Raw genomic sequence first — 17,716 nt, forward strand, 5'->3', positions numbered from 1 at the left:
GCAAAGCAGGGTGCCAGAGAAGAGTAAAAGCTCCTTTCTAAGAGATAGAGGTGAGCTGGAGAATGGGAGAGAGCCAGCACAGAGGTGGTGCCCGCCAGCCTGTCCCCAGGGAGTACCTTGTCAGGCCTCCTGATGTGTGTTAAACTAGATGCCTGCCCCTCAAGCTAACACTTTATGTGAAGAGGCTTATCTGTTTCTCAGCAGATAAGAGAATGGGTTCCTCTCAGTTGACTGTCTCCATGCTGGTCTCTGAGGCAAGTGAGTCAGAGCCCAGAAACTCTTTATGGGTTATTTCTCATTTGCTATGCACTTTGGGTCTTATGGATGTGATCCCTGTTGACTTTAAAGGCCTTCCCTGGTGGCTCAGACAGTAAAGTGTCTGCCTACAATGCGGGAGACCCAGATTCGATCCCTGGGTCGGGAAGATCCACCGGAGAAGGAAATGGCAACCCACTCCAGTATTCTTGCCTGGAAAGACAAAAGCCTGGTAAGCTACAGTCCTTGGGGTCACAAAGAGTCAGACACAACTGAGGGACTTCACTTTCTTTCTCATTTGCTGTGCACTTTGGGTCTTATGGATGTGATTCCCCACTGACTTTAAAGCTAGGTGTTTGGGGGTTTATCTCACATGCATATTTCATGAGTTGGGGTACCTGATGTGGGGCTCAAACCCTGTGCTCCACAGGGAGAAGCCCTGGGTTTTGAGTTCCCTCCTGATTGTGGACATCACATCCAGGATGAAGTTTATGGTGAGATTGTGTCTCAGCTGCTCTTACCTGCTTTGCTATTTTATCTTTTAATTTGCTCAGTGTGTAGGAGTTGCTCAGGTAATTTTTATGTTTTTTTCCAGAGGAAGTTTTTCAATATGTAGCTGCAGATTCAGGATAGTCATGGGATGAAGTGAGTTCAGGATCTTCTATGCCACCATCTTGAACCAGAACCTATACTTTGTCTTTTAGTTAATGGAACCAATATGTACTTAATCAGCTGACTAATATGTACTTAATCAGCTGATTAATATGTACTTAGTCAACAGTTTCTAGTTCTCACTCTTCAAATCCTATTGGTCACCATTACCTACCTTCTAAATTGTGTATCCTGTAGTTGTCACCACTACTGGGCCCCTTTTATGTAAGCTGTACTGAGTCTTTGCTGGGCTCTATGTTGCGGTGCACAGGCTTCTGTAGTTGTAGAGTGTGGGCTATAGAGCGTGTGGGTTTAATTGTCTTTCAGCAAGTGGGATCTTAGTTTCCCAACCAGGGATCGAACTCTCGTCCTGATAAAAATACACTCACTTTGTCTCTAATTCAAGCTCAGTACTGCACCTAGGATTGTAGAAGACAAGGGGACCAAATTGGAAATAGGCATCCTACGAGCAAAAATAATACAAGTTGAAGGGAGATGAAAAGAAGTTCTCAGACCAAGACTGAGAAATTCAGGAATATAGTCTCTTAGATATTTATTGTAATCTCCAAAAAATAAAACAAGATTAACTCAAAGAACAAAAACCACTTTCTATACAGAATTCACATACAAACTTAATGCCTAATAGAGCACATACAGTTCTTACACAATTAATTTCAATAAAGAGAATTAAAACTTCACAATGTGAATACACTTTATAGCTTTAAACCCAGACAAAAGCTCCTGTGGACACATGAAGAGTCACAATAATTGCTGTGCAGCAGTAGTTTTCAGATAAAATCACGATCACTATATGAAAGCATTAAGCTGTTACTCAATTTTTTCTCAAGAAGAGCTCCACAGTGCAGTCACTGGAGAGGAGCCGAAAGTGCCTGGTTACAAAGGAAGGTCTTCATCTATGCACTTCCCCAACACTCTTTACGGGAAACATGGAACCACAGAAAAATCTCCGGGCGCACATCTGCCTGGTTGATGTTGGCCTCGACAGTGTCTTGTGGTTTGGTGCATGGGCAAAATGTCTAAATCAGTGGTTCTAATGAGCTTCAAATCAGTCTGTGTTTTGGAACAAGTCTAGGGCTGCTCAGCAGCACCAAGGAATGTAATGATGCAACAGTTCGTCTTCCTGATGGGGACAAAAACACAGAGCCAACCTGGGGCAGTCTGGTTCTCTGGAGAAAAACAATGATCTCTAGCTGCCAGCTCTGTCACCCTTCCATTCAGGGGAGCAAACTATAACCTTTCCCATGCATCTGCCTGGCACAGTCTCCTCTAATTCTCTCTCTTGTCATGTCTCACCTCTTCAGTGGAGCCATTCTCGACTCCTCTGTTTTTACAGGTCTCCTATTCTCTGTGTTCCTATATCCTGACATAATGTAGCATTTAGATCTTATCCTGGCATTTGGTCCTTGTGCTTCAGTCAGTAAGCGTATTAGGGGCCAGAGCCATACCTCTTCCATGTTGATTTCCCCAGCACTGAGCTAGTGCTATTTGGTAACTGTTGATAAGTAAAGATTTAAACACACCCTTTAAATTATATTTCTCTTGTTGGCTACCTGCTTACATTTTCTTTTTTTAATTTGGCACAAAGTCATCTCTAATCTCCCTGTTCCACCCACCTCTATTTCGTCAGTGGGTGTGAAAGATGAGTACAAAATTTTATCTATCACATGTAAAATAGGGCCACATAGCACTGGTGGTGGCCCAAAGCCATTTTGTGTGATTGGCACATCTTCACATGTCAGTTTCAGGCAACTGCCATGGAGAGAACTGAAGGTTTTCTATGATATACCGAGGGTCATGGTCATCTAAAACCAACTGCCCTTCATCATTTTTAGTGAAAAATGTTAACTTTTCTTCCCAAGGGTATTATGATTTACTGTAACTAAATGAAAAAGCAAACCACAATATTAAAATGAGTGCTTTGCCTTAAAAATCGAAATGGCAAATGGAAGTTTAAGATAGTTATCCTACTTGAAACTTCATATTTATAAACACAGTTTTTGGTAATCCAGCAACCAGGCCTAACTTCTGGATTTTCCATCTCAGTGAAGTTGTAGACCACAAATTATGAGACTAATCAAGGGGGTTTGAGGATGAATATATGTTTATGATGATATACCAAAATGATTTAAGGGTTTTGACTTGTTTCTCTTATATTATCAGTGTGGACAATTGAGAATTGAAAGTGAATATAACAACAACATAAAAAGAAATCAATATCTTAGAGTTCCCAGGACTGACAGTGTGAAATTTGCAAACAAAATACAGGGTTAACAATAAAATATACACACAAATATGAGTGAAAATTCTTAGTAGACGGAACATGGGATCAACATTTCAGAGAAAAATAAAAATGACTTATGTGCATATTTTTTCTTAGGTTTCTAAATTAACCTCTTATAAAAGGCTTCAGGAGAAAAAAGCTTCAGGAGAATTTGTAACTAAAGAAAGGAACACCTATTTAAAATAAACTAACAGCCATTCTGTCTTGAAAATAAAACCCACAATTCTAAAAGGCAAGATTGACATATATTCGCAGATACTAAATGTTTGGTCTTAATTAGGAATAAAACATACTTTGAAGTAGGCACAGAAGAGTTTCACATGACACCAATAAGGTATTTACTGTATAAATTGCACCACTAGACAAATACAGCTACAAGAAATAATTTGAGCAAGTCAAACAGCCATCAAAGCATCTCACACATTCATTATAATTCACTCTTTCATACTAGTTTATATACACTGAGTAAGTCATTAAATATTGCACTTATTGGCCCATGAACCCTCAATTCTGAGGTGTTGAAAAATAGAAAACAAATCTATTTTTTACAACATATTTCATGCAACATTTAAGACATTTCAGTTCCACAAACACCATTAAATAGTTGTACATTTGGACAGGTCAACGGTATCACATCACGTCTGACATTAACAATATATTAACAGGAATTAACAGGAAGTTTTCATTCAGCACATATCCTAGGGATGATGAGAAAATGTATGGAAAACCATCATACCAAGAGAGCAAACAACCCCCAGACTTCACTTTGATGAGGAATATGGAACCACTAGACAGATGTAAGCTCGCTCACGTCCCTGAAAGGCCAGGTGTCTGGGGCTCACGTACCATCTGCGTCTTTAAGAACAGCGTTCATGAACCTAAGCAACCTTTAGTGCCAAACAACATCAACATGGAAATATTTCCATTAAGAAATAACACCACAGCCAACTCTCAGTTGTCCACAATGAAGGAAAGTATGAACACAGGTGAACAAAATACACAGGTAACCCCCTCCCATGCCCCAACCTCATCTCAGCAAGTAATGACTGGTTACAGTTACAGTACAGGAAACGTATCAATGGGAGGTAAACGGTGAAACTTAAGTCTCATTTCCCGTTCTTGGTCCTGTCATTCTGTGGGGGTAGTGCTTGAAAAAATTAAAACGATAAAAAATCAGGAACTAGAACAGAAAACTGTAAATAGAAAGCTCAATTTGTCCACTGTCTCAATGGTCTGATTTTAATACTCAAACTCTGACAAAGACGTTGCAATAATTTCTTTTCCCTAGAACGTTTGCAAACTATATCCTCTCTATCCTCTTCTTTTAATGGAAATTAGTTCTCTGCAGAGACATACAAATCTAGTCAGTGTGAAGAATCTATTTTGTAGACCTTTTTAAAGAAAATGCCAGTTCCAGCTGGAGCATAGTAAAGCTTCCTTTTCCCTGGCACTGAGAAAGCACCATGGATGGAACTTCTCCTTCATAGAAAAGTGTGTTTGAGTGTGTATGTTCTGGGAGGGGCAACACTCTTGTGGCCCAAATGTAAATAGCTTAATCCACTTAAGGGAAATATTTGATTAGCGTGTCAAGCATTCCTGTAAAGGTTTTTAAGAAACCAAAAATATTTATTTATGAAGTAACAATAGGTGGATATATTTTGAATAAATTCTCTAGATGTGTTTTTGTCCCCCTAGGGGACACTGTGTTTTTGGAATCTGGAACTCTGTAAGTGCACTGTAGAGATAATCAAGCCTTTTTATTTATTTATTTTTTCCTAGTTATAAGCTTCATCTTTTATCCACATTTTCCCAGTTTGTTTCAGAATATAAAACACGTTTACGTCTTTGACTGGCTTTGATCAAAAGCTACCTAAAATATAAAGGACTCTAAAAAGCTGACCCTAATGGTTCAGCTCATCAGAAAGACTTCACCACTTTACTGGCAGACCCCTAAAGCCCAGGTAGTTTACTCAAATGGACAAAGCCAAGCAGAGCTGGAGAGGCTGCACTTCCAGAGAGTGATTAGAAAGGCCATATGGGTCTGGTTGCTCACGCGGCACCCGACACAGCACACTAAGTACACACATAAAGGATCAAAGAGTTCTAGCCACCAGTCATGCGCACCACTGTCATTTAGAAAGACGGGCTTCTTCAGACAGAAAGACAGACCACCTCCCAAGTATACCCCACCAAAACTTCCTGATGGAGCATTCCAATAGCATATGAAAACGATTCCACACTTCTTGGCTTGGAAGGGTTTTAGTCATGACTTTAAGACTTAGATTAGTTTTTCATATGCAGCTGCTACCTCTGCCTTGGTACAGCTTGGGAGAGTCTAGATACATTTTCAATATAGTTCCACAAATGCCCCATGGTTGACTGAAGAATGGCACAGTGCATCCTCGCCAAGCACGGAGATACACATGAGATAAAACACATCCCAATGAGCCCGAATTACCAACAACCATGCTCTGAAATTCTTGTTGTTTCATGGAAGTTCAGTTAACAGTAGACGTGTGTTTCACTTAAAAAAACAAAAAACATTGCATCCCTGAAAGTATTGTCAGCATAGACGTAGTTAAAATTGGAAGTTTAAGTTGGTTCCTGAAAGATAACCACTGTGCTGAACCAAAGAACTATAATTAATCTGGATAAGAGTTAAGTAGCTGAAATAGATATTTGTGGCGAATATAGATGTCTTATATAATTGGGGTTGTACTTTAATAGAATTTATAGTTCGCATTTAATGTAACACTGCTGCAGCTTTCTCTGTAGCCAAAGGCATCATCATAGTTCCCTTTCCAAATAAAAATCTTGGCACTTATTTATTAGGCAGCAGGGGGTAATGATTTTAAGTGAACCTAAGGAGGAGGTTAGAAGTTCAAGGCAGTGGAAGCTGTTCAGGGAGGGCAGTGACAATGAATTAATTCACTGACTTAAAGCAGTTCTTCTTAGGAGCCCGGACATACAACGCTGACTTGTAAACTGCCATCTTAGGACTCAAGTTCCATGTGCCTTCTGTATCTGCTCACATCCCCAAAAGCTGAAATGCAGATCCACTCCATGAATGACTATGTGGAGGAAATAATTTCCAGTCTGGTTTTTCATTTACATTTAGAAAAGAAAGGAAATCCCCAAACCAAAGCTCTTGGAAATATCTGCTCAAAACAATCAAGGTTTGATTATAAAAGTAGTCAGAGAGATGGGGTGATGAGGTGAGTGGCAGAGGAAGACAAATTCGTACTTGAAACACTAATTGAACTGCATCGAGGCAAAAAGATGGTTGTCTACACACTAACACTCTGTAAGATGTCTTTGTGCTTTTGAATACAGATTTAGTTAGGCAATTAGTAAAAACTGATCTGTGGTTATTCAGGCTGTTGGCAGATGGAGAGAATATGCGAGGTATTGTCTGCATGTGTGTGTTTGTATACATTCACGTGCATGATGGCCAGAAGGCTGAAAAACCTTGGAATTATAGTGTTATAAGTAATACAGCTTGATGCCAATAGCAGTTTACTTAGTTAATCCTGGACTGGTTCTTTTTTTTTTGCCAAATTTGATTTTAAAGCCAAGATCTCTTGATGAGATTAGGAATAGAGGATTTTTCTCTCTTTCCATGTGCTTTATATAGCAGGAGCTTTGATGCTCAATCCTTTCTGGAAGCTTCTGGCTTGCTGAAATTCATACCAGGCTGAGAGCTTCAGACCGACTCTCAAATCAATTAGGAAGGCTCTGCTTCCACTGAGGTCTGGAAAATAGAAATTCTTGAATGTTCCTCGGCACTGACACCTGGACCAGTTGTTGTGTTAAGCTCCCCTGACTGGCATAAAGTAGCACAACTTTGGTATGTTTGACACTGTGTACGTGGGTTAGGTCTTCTGGTTCTAGGGCCAATTAATTCCAATAGAATTAGCTTTTTGGGAAAAGTGTTTACAAGAGGGTAAAACTCAACTTTCTTTCCAGTTTTCTACCCTCTGATTTTGCTTTCCATTTTACAGTATTACACCTATCAAGGGCCTTCTGCAAAAGCCATCTGAGACATCCTATTTAGTACATTTAGGTCCTTGACATCTGTATGAATGTATGTGAGATCAGGGCTAAGAGGGGATGGGAAGGTGCTCCTGGTTCTATTGCTTTGTGTTAAACTGGAAAAGTCAGCTTAACAGCTGTACTATTTAACATGGCCATTTTCTAGTCTAGGTTATAGAAATATTACAATATCATGCAAACAGGCTTCTGTTACAAACAAATTTGCTTTGATGGCCCCCACCTTCCCTCCCTTCCTTTCAGTTTAATTTCTGTGGTTTTTGAAGCTGGTTTGACCAATTAAAATCTAATAAAGCATTAATGTCTTCCTGTCTTCACTAAGGCCTACCCTGCAGAGTGCCAAAGTGAAAACTTACTCTGCCAGTTACTAGATTTTAAGCTAAGAAGATGAGACATAAGAAAAATGTGGATATGCTTAAGAGAGCCCAAATGCTTTCTCCTGTAATTTTCATCTTCTAACTTATTAGTAATACATATGATCTACTTCCCTGACTTGCAGGCATTTATTCTCCAGAGACCTCTTTAGATATATGCATCTTTCCCTATAAATATCTTGGCTTAAAAATCTTGCACTCAACATCTTATGGGAAGTTTCTCTATTTTTTAAAAGAGAAAACAATGGTTAACATGATCACCACAAGAGAGGAACGTTCACCTAATGGAACTGTCCTTACAAATATGCCAAGGTGTGCCTTCTTAAAGTCCTAGCTGTGAACAATGCTGGGTAGTGATACAGATACTATGTCTCTTTTTTTGCTCATTTAGACCTGCTGGTGGGATTGGTTTGCTTTTTCACTGTATAAGGTCCTCGAGAAATTTAGGAGAAAGAATCTGGGTATTCAAATGATTTCCTTTCTTTTCAATTTGCTTATGGCATCCTAAGATATTTCGGTAATCCTCAGCTCCAAAGAGTGGTCTCTGAGTCCCCTAAGCATGGATAAAGGCTTATAGAATGGGATATACCTTAAAAGTATAAATACTTGGAGTTAAAAAGATTAGAGATGATAGTTGCTTTTTTTTCAACCCGAGAACCATGGAGATACTACTTAAATGACTTCTAACCAGGTAAAAAAATACCTGGGGAGGTGTGAGCAGAAGGCAGTGGTTTGGGAAGCAAGTCTACATCCTATGGGAAGAGAGACTCTAACAAGCTTCCCCTTAACCTCTGTTCCAAGGGCTGATGATGGTTCCAGAAAGTTGTGGTGGTATATACCATGGGGGAAACTCAGGCCTTGGAATCCTACACTTACATTCTGGATTAAGATGCTTGGTATATAACACATTCAGCAGATACTTCAGAGTGTCAGTGCCCTCAAATATTTAGAAGGTTGGGTGGAGCAGTCCTGGGTTAGGAATTCCTTTTTTAAACATCCAAACTAAAACTACTGTTGAAATCTAGTTCCAGTCAGGTCAATATTCATCTCTCAGGAAATTTGCAAGGGCCTTAAAGAATATTTTTGTTTCTTAATAGTCAGTGATCTTCTCAGTTATTAATAACATCGAAAGATAGAAACCTGAACCATAGACCATCCAGACTCACAAGTCTCCCTAATCATGAGTAATATTCCCACTTGATTTTTCAATTGAGAGTAAAGCAAATAAGGTCTCCTACGATCATCCCCTGCCCATACCACACACATACCGACTCTTGGTTATCATACCTACAAGTGAATTGCATAATTGGAACCCATGGCACAAAAGTCAGTTGTATGAAATTATAATCAGAAGTCCCAGCAGTAGCTTAATCTAAGAAATCTGAAACAAAAAGAGCCTAGAAGACAATAACAAATCACATGCAAATACCAGATGTTTATAGATGGATAGTCCTTACAAAGTTAAGATCACATATTTGCCACATCTTATCACAGGGACTCTCCCCAGAATTGAATGCATGTTCGAGCCACTGACATCAAAGATTTCCCTCAAATAGTTATTAGGCAGTATAAATGAAGGCTAATCAATCATTTATAGATGCTGTTTTTAGCAACCAACCCCTCTGGAGCTGCCGGTATGGGGGCCACTAGCAGCCACAGTTGGGCTGCGGTGGAGGAGGGGTTTCCTTGAGTCTTGTGTTCTGCTTTGCGGCAGTGATGGCTGGATCTGTCTCCAGGCTCTCAGACATCTTGTCACAGATGATATCCACGAGACGCTCAAATGTCTGCTTGACATTAATGTTATCCTTGGCACTTGTTTCAAAAAATTCAAATCCTGGAAGAAACACACAGAAACACAGCTTGATCATTTCCTGTGTGTGCTGAAATTAAGTGGGACGTGGTCATGGGAGGCTGGCAGTGACTGGTGGTGTTTAGGTGAGAGATAGGTGTGAGGTGTCATGTGAACATATTGCTACCCATGAACCAGGAACAACAGTGCAAAGTGGAATTAGTGATAGTTGCATCTTATTCTTCTCTAGACAAAAAAAATACCTTGGCAAGAGCTGGTAATAGTAACATGAAGAATCCTCAGCATTGAGTCCATGTCGTCTCTTCCACCCACCCCCAGATCACCATGTAGCTTCTTCTAATCTTTTCTAAGATGGGGGTTATTTGGCTTCTTTTTTTTTTTTTTCTTCTTTCCTTATTTCGGATTCTACCAAAGTTATTTTGTTTTTCATTAATTTGAGGCTTAGAAGACTTCATGTTCATATTCTGCTGTGAAAGGGACTCCCAGACTCCAACACAGTGTAGCCCTAACTTTTTCCATGTCTGTCCTAGTAAAGCATTTGCAGGTAGGCCTTTAGTAAATGTCCAGTATTTCACTGGACACAAGGTGGCGCTAAAGAATCACTGGATTTACCCGAAGTGTGCTTCAGCCTCCTTTCGGAAATTGGAGTGGTGTGACCCTAACAGCACTCCAGGGCTTTGTATACCACTGCATCTAGCTACTGATGCTGATTTTCCAGAGCTTCTGTTATCTGTCAGCAGCAGTGTTTTTATCAACATCTGGGAAAGGACACGATAAATTCAAATGAGCTGCCAGAAGCGTGAGATGGTACAAAAGTGCAGTGCGAGTTTCACGCTTCTGCTGATGGATCACTACCTGGGCAGAAGCAGCCTCAGTACTCGGCTCTGAACGCAATCTTACCACTCCATTGTTCGCAGTCACATTCCACTGGCTGAGCTTGCCAGTCAGTTGCCATGACAACCTCCCCACTAGGTCAGCCAGAGATTGCTCTGGTCCATTCAGGGGATGTTGATTTAGGATGTATTGGGCTGAACACAGAAATGCTTTCCTAATCCATTCTGAATTTTACACCCTATAAATCCTTCTGGTTACATCTGGCCCTATCTCCGAGGAACCACATGGATTCAGAGTGATTAAATCATGTGATTTCATCCCAGCTCCTGAGGCCAAATGAGAAAAAACAGATTAATATTTTGCATCTGTGTCAAAACTGCTCTTATAACCTAGAAATACTTATTTTTCTTAAGCACTATTGAAGATACACAACAACAAGCAATTTTTGTGAAAATTTCTGATTTCAATTATCGATGACTATGTCTGAACTTGAATTTCTCTAGTTACTGTGTAGTCTGTTGTTAAAATGTGAGTGAGTAACCACAGGATTTGAGGGGAAGGAACAGGATGAGTTAAGACAGGTTTTATAAAATAGAAGTGAATATTTCAAGCCCTCTTTGGCTTTTATTTCCCTTTCACTTGTCTCTCCAGATAGTGTTTATGTAGCTCTCTTAAATTCTGCATTTCTTTACAGAAAATGCTATCTGGCTTAACAAGAATTCTCTAACATTTGCAGTCTATTGGGCTAGCTCATTCACCTTTCAACAATGTGATCCAGATTTTGGAAAAAAGTGATTGCTTAGATCCTCACTTGCCTAGATGTCAGAACTATTTGCATCCTTGTGGGGATTTTCTGTTTTAACAGGAGGGTAAGTTGTACCAAAGTACAGAATTTCTTTTCTCAAAAGGTTTTAATTTTCTCTCTTCTGTGACATGTCTTTTATTTATTAGTGTGATTGGGAGAAAGCACCGAAATTGAAGGGTATCATAAAGATGTGGCCATTGTAAAACAAACAGTAGTCCATGAAAACCTTTGCCAACTGTGACTCTCTTAATCTGGGCTTTGAGTCACATACTACTGCTGGTGTACAACTTGTGGTGAGTAGAATGATCCTCAGTCCCAGCAGCCAGAGTGCTCTCAGTGTCTTGACTGTCACCTGGAACCCCAGGAACAGACCACCACGTTATAATAGCCCTCCATTTATCCAGCGTGGCTGGAGGAGGAGGTACCATCCTATGGCAAGAGGGGTGATTGGGCCACAGGAGCAATATTTACTAGCTTTATGATCATGAGAAAGTCATGTTTTTATTATGGTCCTGATTTATGACATTTGTCTCTCATTGAGCTCAAATGAGAAAATATATGTAAAAGTGCCAAGAAAACCAGAAAATGCTATATCCTATAATAATTATGTAATTAAAGAATACCCTCATTAAAACAACAGTAAGAGTGACAAAGTAACATTTGGATAGTTACTGTAGAACAGGTAGTATTTAAAGCACTTTATACGTTTTATCTATGAGGTAGGTGCCAGTATTTTCTCCAAATTATCAGTAAGGAAATGGAGGCACCAAATGGCTGAATACTTTGCTCAGACATTTACTTGACCAGCCAGTAAATGGCACAGTGGGCGTTTAAACTAAATGTAAACATTCACCAGCACCTTCAGATACTCTGCAGAGGCTACCATTTGGTTCCAGTAGAATCGGAAGTTCTATGCTGATATAACAGAGTTTCATCAATTTAAATAGATTTAACACTCCCAGTGAATCAAGTGAAACATCTTTTCTTAATGATCCCAAAGATACTCCGGTATTTTATGCTGCCTAAGGTTCATCAAGGTAGCCATCCGGACAGCTATATGTCTATAGAGAAATATGTGAAGGGTTCTGGAAATTAGGCTGACCACATGAGCTGTTTGTCATAAAATGAGGTATTCAGGGTAAAAATCAACATCTTTATTTTAACATATAGTTATTTGGATTCAGGGCAAAGCAGTTTTGTTGTTTAGTTGCTAGGTCATGTCTGACTCTTGCGCCTCCATGGATGTAACCTGCCAGGCTCCTCTGTTCATGGGAGTTTTTTGGCAAGAATATTGGAGTGGGCTGCCGTTTCCTTCTCCAGGGGATCTTCCTGACGCAGGGATTGAACCCACTGTTCTTACATCTTCTGCATTGGCAGGCAGACTCTTTACCACTGTGCCACCTGGGAACAAAGCAAGTTTACTGTGCAATAAATGATTTTCCCTTCAGGGGAATGAGTATCTTCAGGCAATTTTGTGTTAGACTACACCCCACACCTATATGTGTCCATGGTGTTGAACGCTTGTGGACTAAATCCTTAACATTTCAGCCTTTATTTTTCCACTGAATCCTTGTTAGATTTTCTGGCCATTACTGCTCAATGTGTCATACTAACTTCAACTATGGTGGTTCAGATGGTAAGGAATCTGCCTGCAATGCAGGACACTCGGGTTTGATCCCTGGGTCAGGAAGATTCCCCTGGAGAAGGGAATGGCTATTCACTCCAGTAATCTTGCCTGTAGAATTCCATGGACAGAGGAGCCTAGTGACTACAGTCCATGGGGTTGCATAGAGTCAGACACGACTGAGCAACTAACACTTTCACTTTTCAACTTCAGCAATAGCAACATGCCCTTGTTCTTAGAAATATTTAACCCCACATCCATACGCACAATCATTGGAGAGCCAGCACTTCAGCCAGTGATCCTTAGGAAATAGTCTTTTTCATGAAACTTTGAAGATCATTTCCAATTTATTAAGTAGGACAGTGGTTCAGCAGAGCAAATAAGTAGCCCAAGGTCACACTGCAAGCTGATTGTGAAGGGTGGCAGAGATCTCCCAATAAATAGGTTACTGGTTAAGCCTACAGCTTTGGATATCTGTCCCTCAGACTGCATCATTCAGTATTAATAACTGCAGCACATATGTTTTCATCAGCAAATCAGTGAACACTTTCAGTTAACCACAGATACTAGTCATCCATTCTGATTCCTCTCTGGTACAGACAGCACTGTTCTCAAGTTGGATGAGCCTTGCACTATGGTTCAGTACATATATTGAGCTGTATAAAATCAGCAGATAACCTTATGGGGATTTCCTTGTGTGTCATTTGTTGCTTTTCCTGTGTTGCTTGTATATTTTCTCTTTGTATTTAATTTTTGTCAGTTTGATTAATATGTGTCTCACCATGTTCCTCCTTGGGTTTATCTTGTATGGGACTCTTTGTACTTTCTGGACTTGGGTGACTTTCCTTTTCCTGGTTTAATTTCCCTCATTAGGGAAGTTTTCAGCCATAATCTCTTTGAATATTTTCTCAGGCCCTTTCTCTCTCTCCTTCTTCTGGGACCTCTATAATGCAAATGTTGGATACATTTAATGTTGTCCCAGGGCAAGGAAGCAGAGAGAGGTGGTACAAACCAGCTTTCACTCTACTGTCCAAAGGATGTTATCCTGATTTCGTACCACTAGAGGTCTACCTACAATAGAATCACCAAAAGTACTTAAAAACTTGTAAACTTCACCTCAGACATACTAAACAGGAGTTGTAAGGAGAAGGACCTTAAAACACACATTTTTAAAAGGCTCCTTAAGGTGGTTTCTTATGCACATGAAAGGTTAAGATTCACTAGCCTCTCTACACCCATGTTCATTACAGCATCATTTACAGTAGCCAAAAGGTGGTAGCTAATCCAAGAATTTATCCGCTGATGAATGAGTAAACAAAATGTGGCATATACATACACTGGACTAATGTTAAGTCTTAAATTCTGACACATGCTACAACATGTGTGAATCTTGAAATTATGCCATGTATAATAAACTAGCGACAAAAAAGTACAAAGTAGTCAGATTCAGAGGGACTGAAAGTGAAGGACCAGAGACTGGGGGAGGAAAAAACAGATGTCATATAACAGGTACAGAGTTTCACTTTTGCAAGATGAACTGAGCTCTGGCAATTTGTGGCACAACAAAGTGGATACATGCTAAACTGTATGCTTTAAAATAAAGCTTACCATGTTTTATCAAAATTAAAAAAAAATCTTAGCAATAAATGTCTGAGAATCTAAGAATACAAGAAGAATCATAGTCTTAATAGCTCCGGAAACTAGAAAAAGAACGCACGAACAAATCCCAAAGTTAGCAGAGGGAAAGACTTGATAAAGATCAGAGTGGAAACAAATCAAATAGAAACAAACAAAAAAGTAAGAGCTGATTCTTGGAAAAGATAAGCAAAAATGACAAACCTATAGCTAGACTCTCCAAGAAAAAAAAGAGAGGACTCAAGCCAGAAATGAAAGAGAAGACATTAGCAGAGAAACCCAAAGGATTGTAAGAGACCGCCGTGAACAATTATGTGGCAACAAATTGGACAACCTAGAGGAAATGAATACATTCCTAGAAACACACAATTTCCCAGGACTCAATCATGAAGGAACAGTCTGAACAGAACAAATACTAGTAAGGAAATTGAATAAGTCATCAAAAACCTCTCAACAAACAAAAGCTCACGATCAGATGGCTTCACTGGTGAATTCTATCAAATGCTTAAAGAAGAATTAATACTAACATTTATAATGCTTCATTTTATGAGGTCAGGATTACCCATATACCGAAATGAGACAAGGATACAACAAGAAAATTACAGGCCAATATCTCTAAAGAACACAGATGTAAAACATCCTCAACAAAATATTAGCAAACCAAGTTCAATACATTGAAAGAATTATATACCGTGATCAAGTGGGATATATATTCCAGGGATGCAAGGATGATTCAGCATCTGCTATCAGTCAACAGAATATACATATGAACAAAATCAAGGATAAAAATCATGATCATCTTAGTAGGTACAGAAAAAGCATTTAACATAATTCAACATCCATTTATGATAAAACTTACAAAGGGGATATAGAAGGACTGTACTTCCAACATAATAAAGGCCATATATGCCCAACCCATAGCTAACATCATAGTGGTGAAAAGCTGAAAGTCTTCCCTCAAGATCAGGAACAAGACAGAAGTACCATCTCTTGCCACTTTGATTCAGCGTGGTAGTGGAAGTTTTAGCCAGAGAAACCAGGAAAGAAAAGGAAATAAAAGACATCCAAATTGGGAAAGGAAGGAGTAAAGCTGTAACTACTTGCAGATGACATAACTAAATACAGAAAACCTTAAAGACTCCATCACAAAACTGTAGAATAAGCAAATGCAGTAAAGTTGCAGAATGCAAAATCAGTATATAAAAATCGGTTTTGTTTTCTATTCATTAATAACATTATCAGAAAAAAATTTAAAATTATTCCAATTACATTAAAAAAAGAATAGAATACCTAGGAATAAATTCAACCAAGATGGTGAAAGATAAGTATACTTATCTGCAAGACACCAACGGGAAAAACTGTAAGACACCAATGGGAAAAAAAGCTGAAGATACAAATGAATGGAAAGATCTTCATAGATTGGAAGAATATTGTTAAAATGTCCATACTACCCAAAGGAATATACAGACCTGGTGAAAATCCTTCTCAAAATTCCAATGGCATTTTTCACAGAAATAGAAAAAGCAATCCTAAATTTTATATAAAATTACAAAACATTCCCTGAAATAGCCAAAGCAGTCTTAAGCAAGAACAAAGCCAAAGGCAACATACTACCTGATTTCAAACTAGTAATATATTATAAAGCTATAGTAATCAAAGGGAGCTTTCCTGACAGCTCAGTGGTAAATAATCTGCCTGGAATTCAGGAGACCCAGTTCAGTCCCTAGGTTGGGAAGATCCCCTGGAGAAGGAAATGGCAACCCATTCAAGTATTCTTGCCTGACAAATCCCATGGGCAGAGGAGCTACAGCCCTTTAGGGTCACAAAGAGTTAGACATGACTGAGCAACTAAGCACATATGGTAATCAAAACGCTATTCTGTGAGATAAAAATAGACACACAGATCAGTGGAAAAGAAAGCTCAGGAATAAAGCCATGTATGTGTGGTTGAATAACTTACAACAAAGAAGCCAAAAATATATAATGAGGAAAGGACAGTCTGTTTAATAAGTGGTACTGAAAAAGCTGGACAATCACATGGAAGAGAATAAGACCAGACCACTAGCTTACCCCATACACAACAATTAAGCTGGATAAAAGATTTGAATGTAAGACCTAAAACTGTAAAACTTCTAGAAGAAAATATGAGCTGTAAACTCCTTGATATTAATCTTTGTGATGATATTTTACATCTGACTCTAAGAGCAGAGGCAACAAAAGCAAAAATAAACAAGTGGGATTGCATCAAACTAAAAAGCTTCTAGGAAACTATCAACAAAATGAAAAGGCAACCTATACATTATTGATAGCAAAAAAAAAAAAAAAAAAAAGCTCAGCATCACTAAATATCAGGGAAGTGAAAATCAAAACCACAATGAGACATCACCTCACACCTGTCAGGATGGTTGTTGTCAAAAACACGAGAAATAATACATGTTGGTGAGAATGTGGAGAAAAGGGAATGCTAGTATACTGTTGATGGGAATAAGTTGCTATAGCCACTGTGGAAAACAGAATGGAGTTCCTCAAAAAATTGACAATATAAGTTCTGTATGATCCAGCAATTCCACTTCAGGTTATTTATCTGAAGAAAACAAACAATAACTGGAAAACACATGTGCACCCTCGTGTTTATCACAGCACTATTTATAATAGCTAAGACATGGAAGATTGCTGGGAGAAATACCAATAACCTCAGATATGCAGATGACACCACCATTATGGCAGGAAGCGAAGAAGAGCTAAAGAGCCTCTTGATGAAAGTGAAAGAGGAGAGTGAAAAGGTTGGCTTAAAGCTCAACATTCAGAAAACTAAGATCATGGCATCCGTTCCCATCATTTCATGGCAAATAGATGGGAAAACAGTGGAAACAGTGGCAGACTTTATTTTTTCGGGCTCCAAAATCACTGCAGATGGTGACTGAAGCCATGAAATTAAAAGATGCTTACTCCTTGGAAGAAAAGTTATGACCAAACTAGACAGTATATTGAAAAGCAGAGACATTGCTTTGCAAACAAAGGTCCTTCTAGTTAAGGCTATGGTTTTCCAGTGGTCATGTGTGGATGTGAGAGTTGGACCATAAAGAAGGCTGAGTGCTGAAGAATTGATGCTTTTGAACTGTGGTGTTGGAGAAGACTCTTGAGAGTCCCTTGGACTACAAGGAGATTCAACCAGTCCATTCTAAAGGAAATTAGTCCTGAGTATTCATTGGAAGGACTGATGTTGAAGCTGAAACCCCAATACTTTGGCCAAGTGATGTGAAGAACTGACTCACTGGAAAAGACCCTGATGCAGGGAAAGATTGAGGGCAGGAGGAGACAGGGATGACAGAGGATAAGATGGTTGGATGGCATCACTGGCTTGATGGACATGAGT

At 39.2% G+C, this 17,716-nt stretch overlaps 1 protein-coding gene across 2 annotated transcripts in view; it reads right to left on the reverse strand.

Moving 5' to 3' along the window:
- Positions 1-1,434: 1,434 nt before the first annotated feature.
- RAB3C (RAB3C, member RAS oncogene family) overlaps positions 1,435-17,716 on the reverse strand; it is a 298,855-nt gene continuing 282,573 nt past the window's right edge. For both annotated transcript variants that reach the window (XM_012096890.5, XM_004016962.6), the window contains exon 5: positions 1,435-9,466. In XM_012096890.5, coding sequence (XP_011952280.1) covers positions 9,279-9,466 — 188 coding nt within the window. In that variant the 3' untranslated portion in view covers positions 1,435-9,278. The remainder of the gene's footprint in view (positions 9,467-17,716) is intronic.

This window comes from Ovis aries, chromosome 16 (genome assembly GCF_016772045.2).
Source record: "Ovis aries strain OAR_USU_Benz2616 breed Rambouillet chromosome 16, ARS-UI_Ramb_v3.0, whole genome shotgun sequence".
Classification (NCBI taxonomy): Eukaryota; Metazoa; Chordata; class Mammalia; order Artiodactyla; family Bovidae; genus Ovis; species Ovis aries.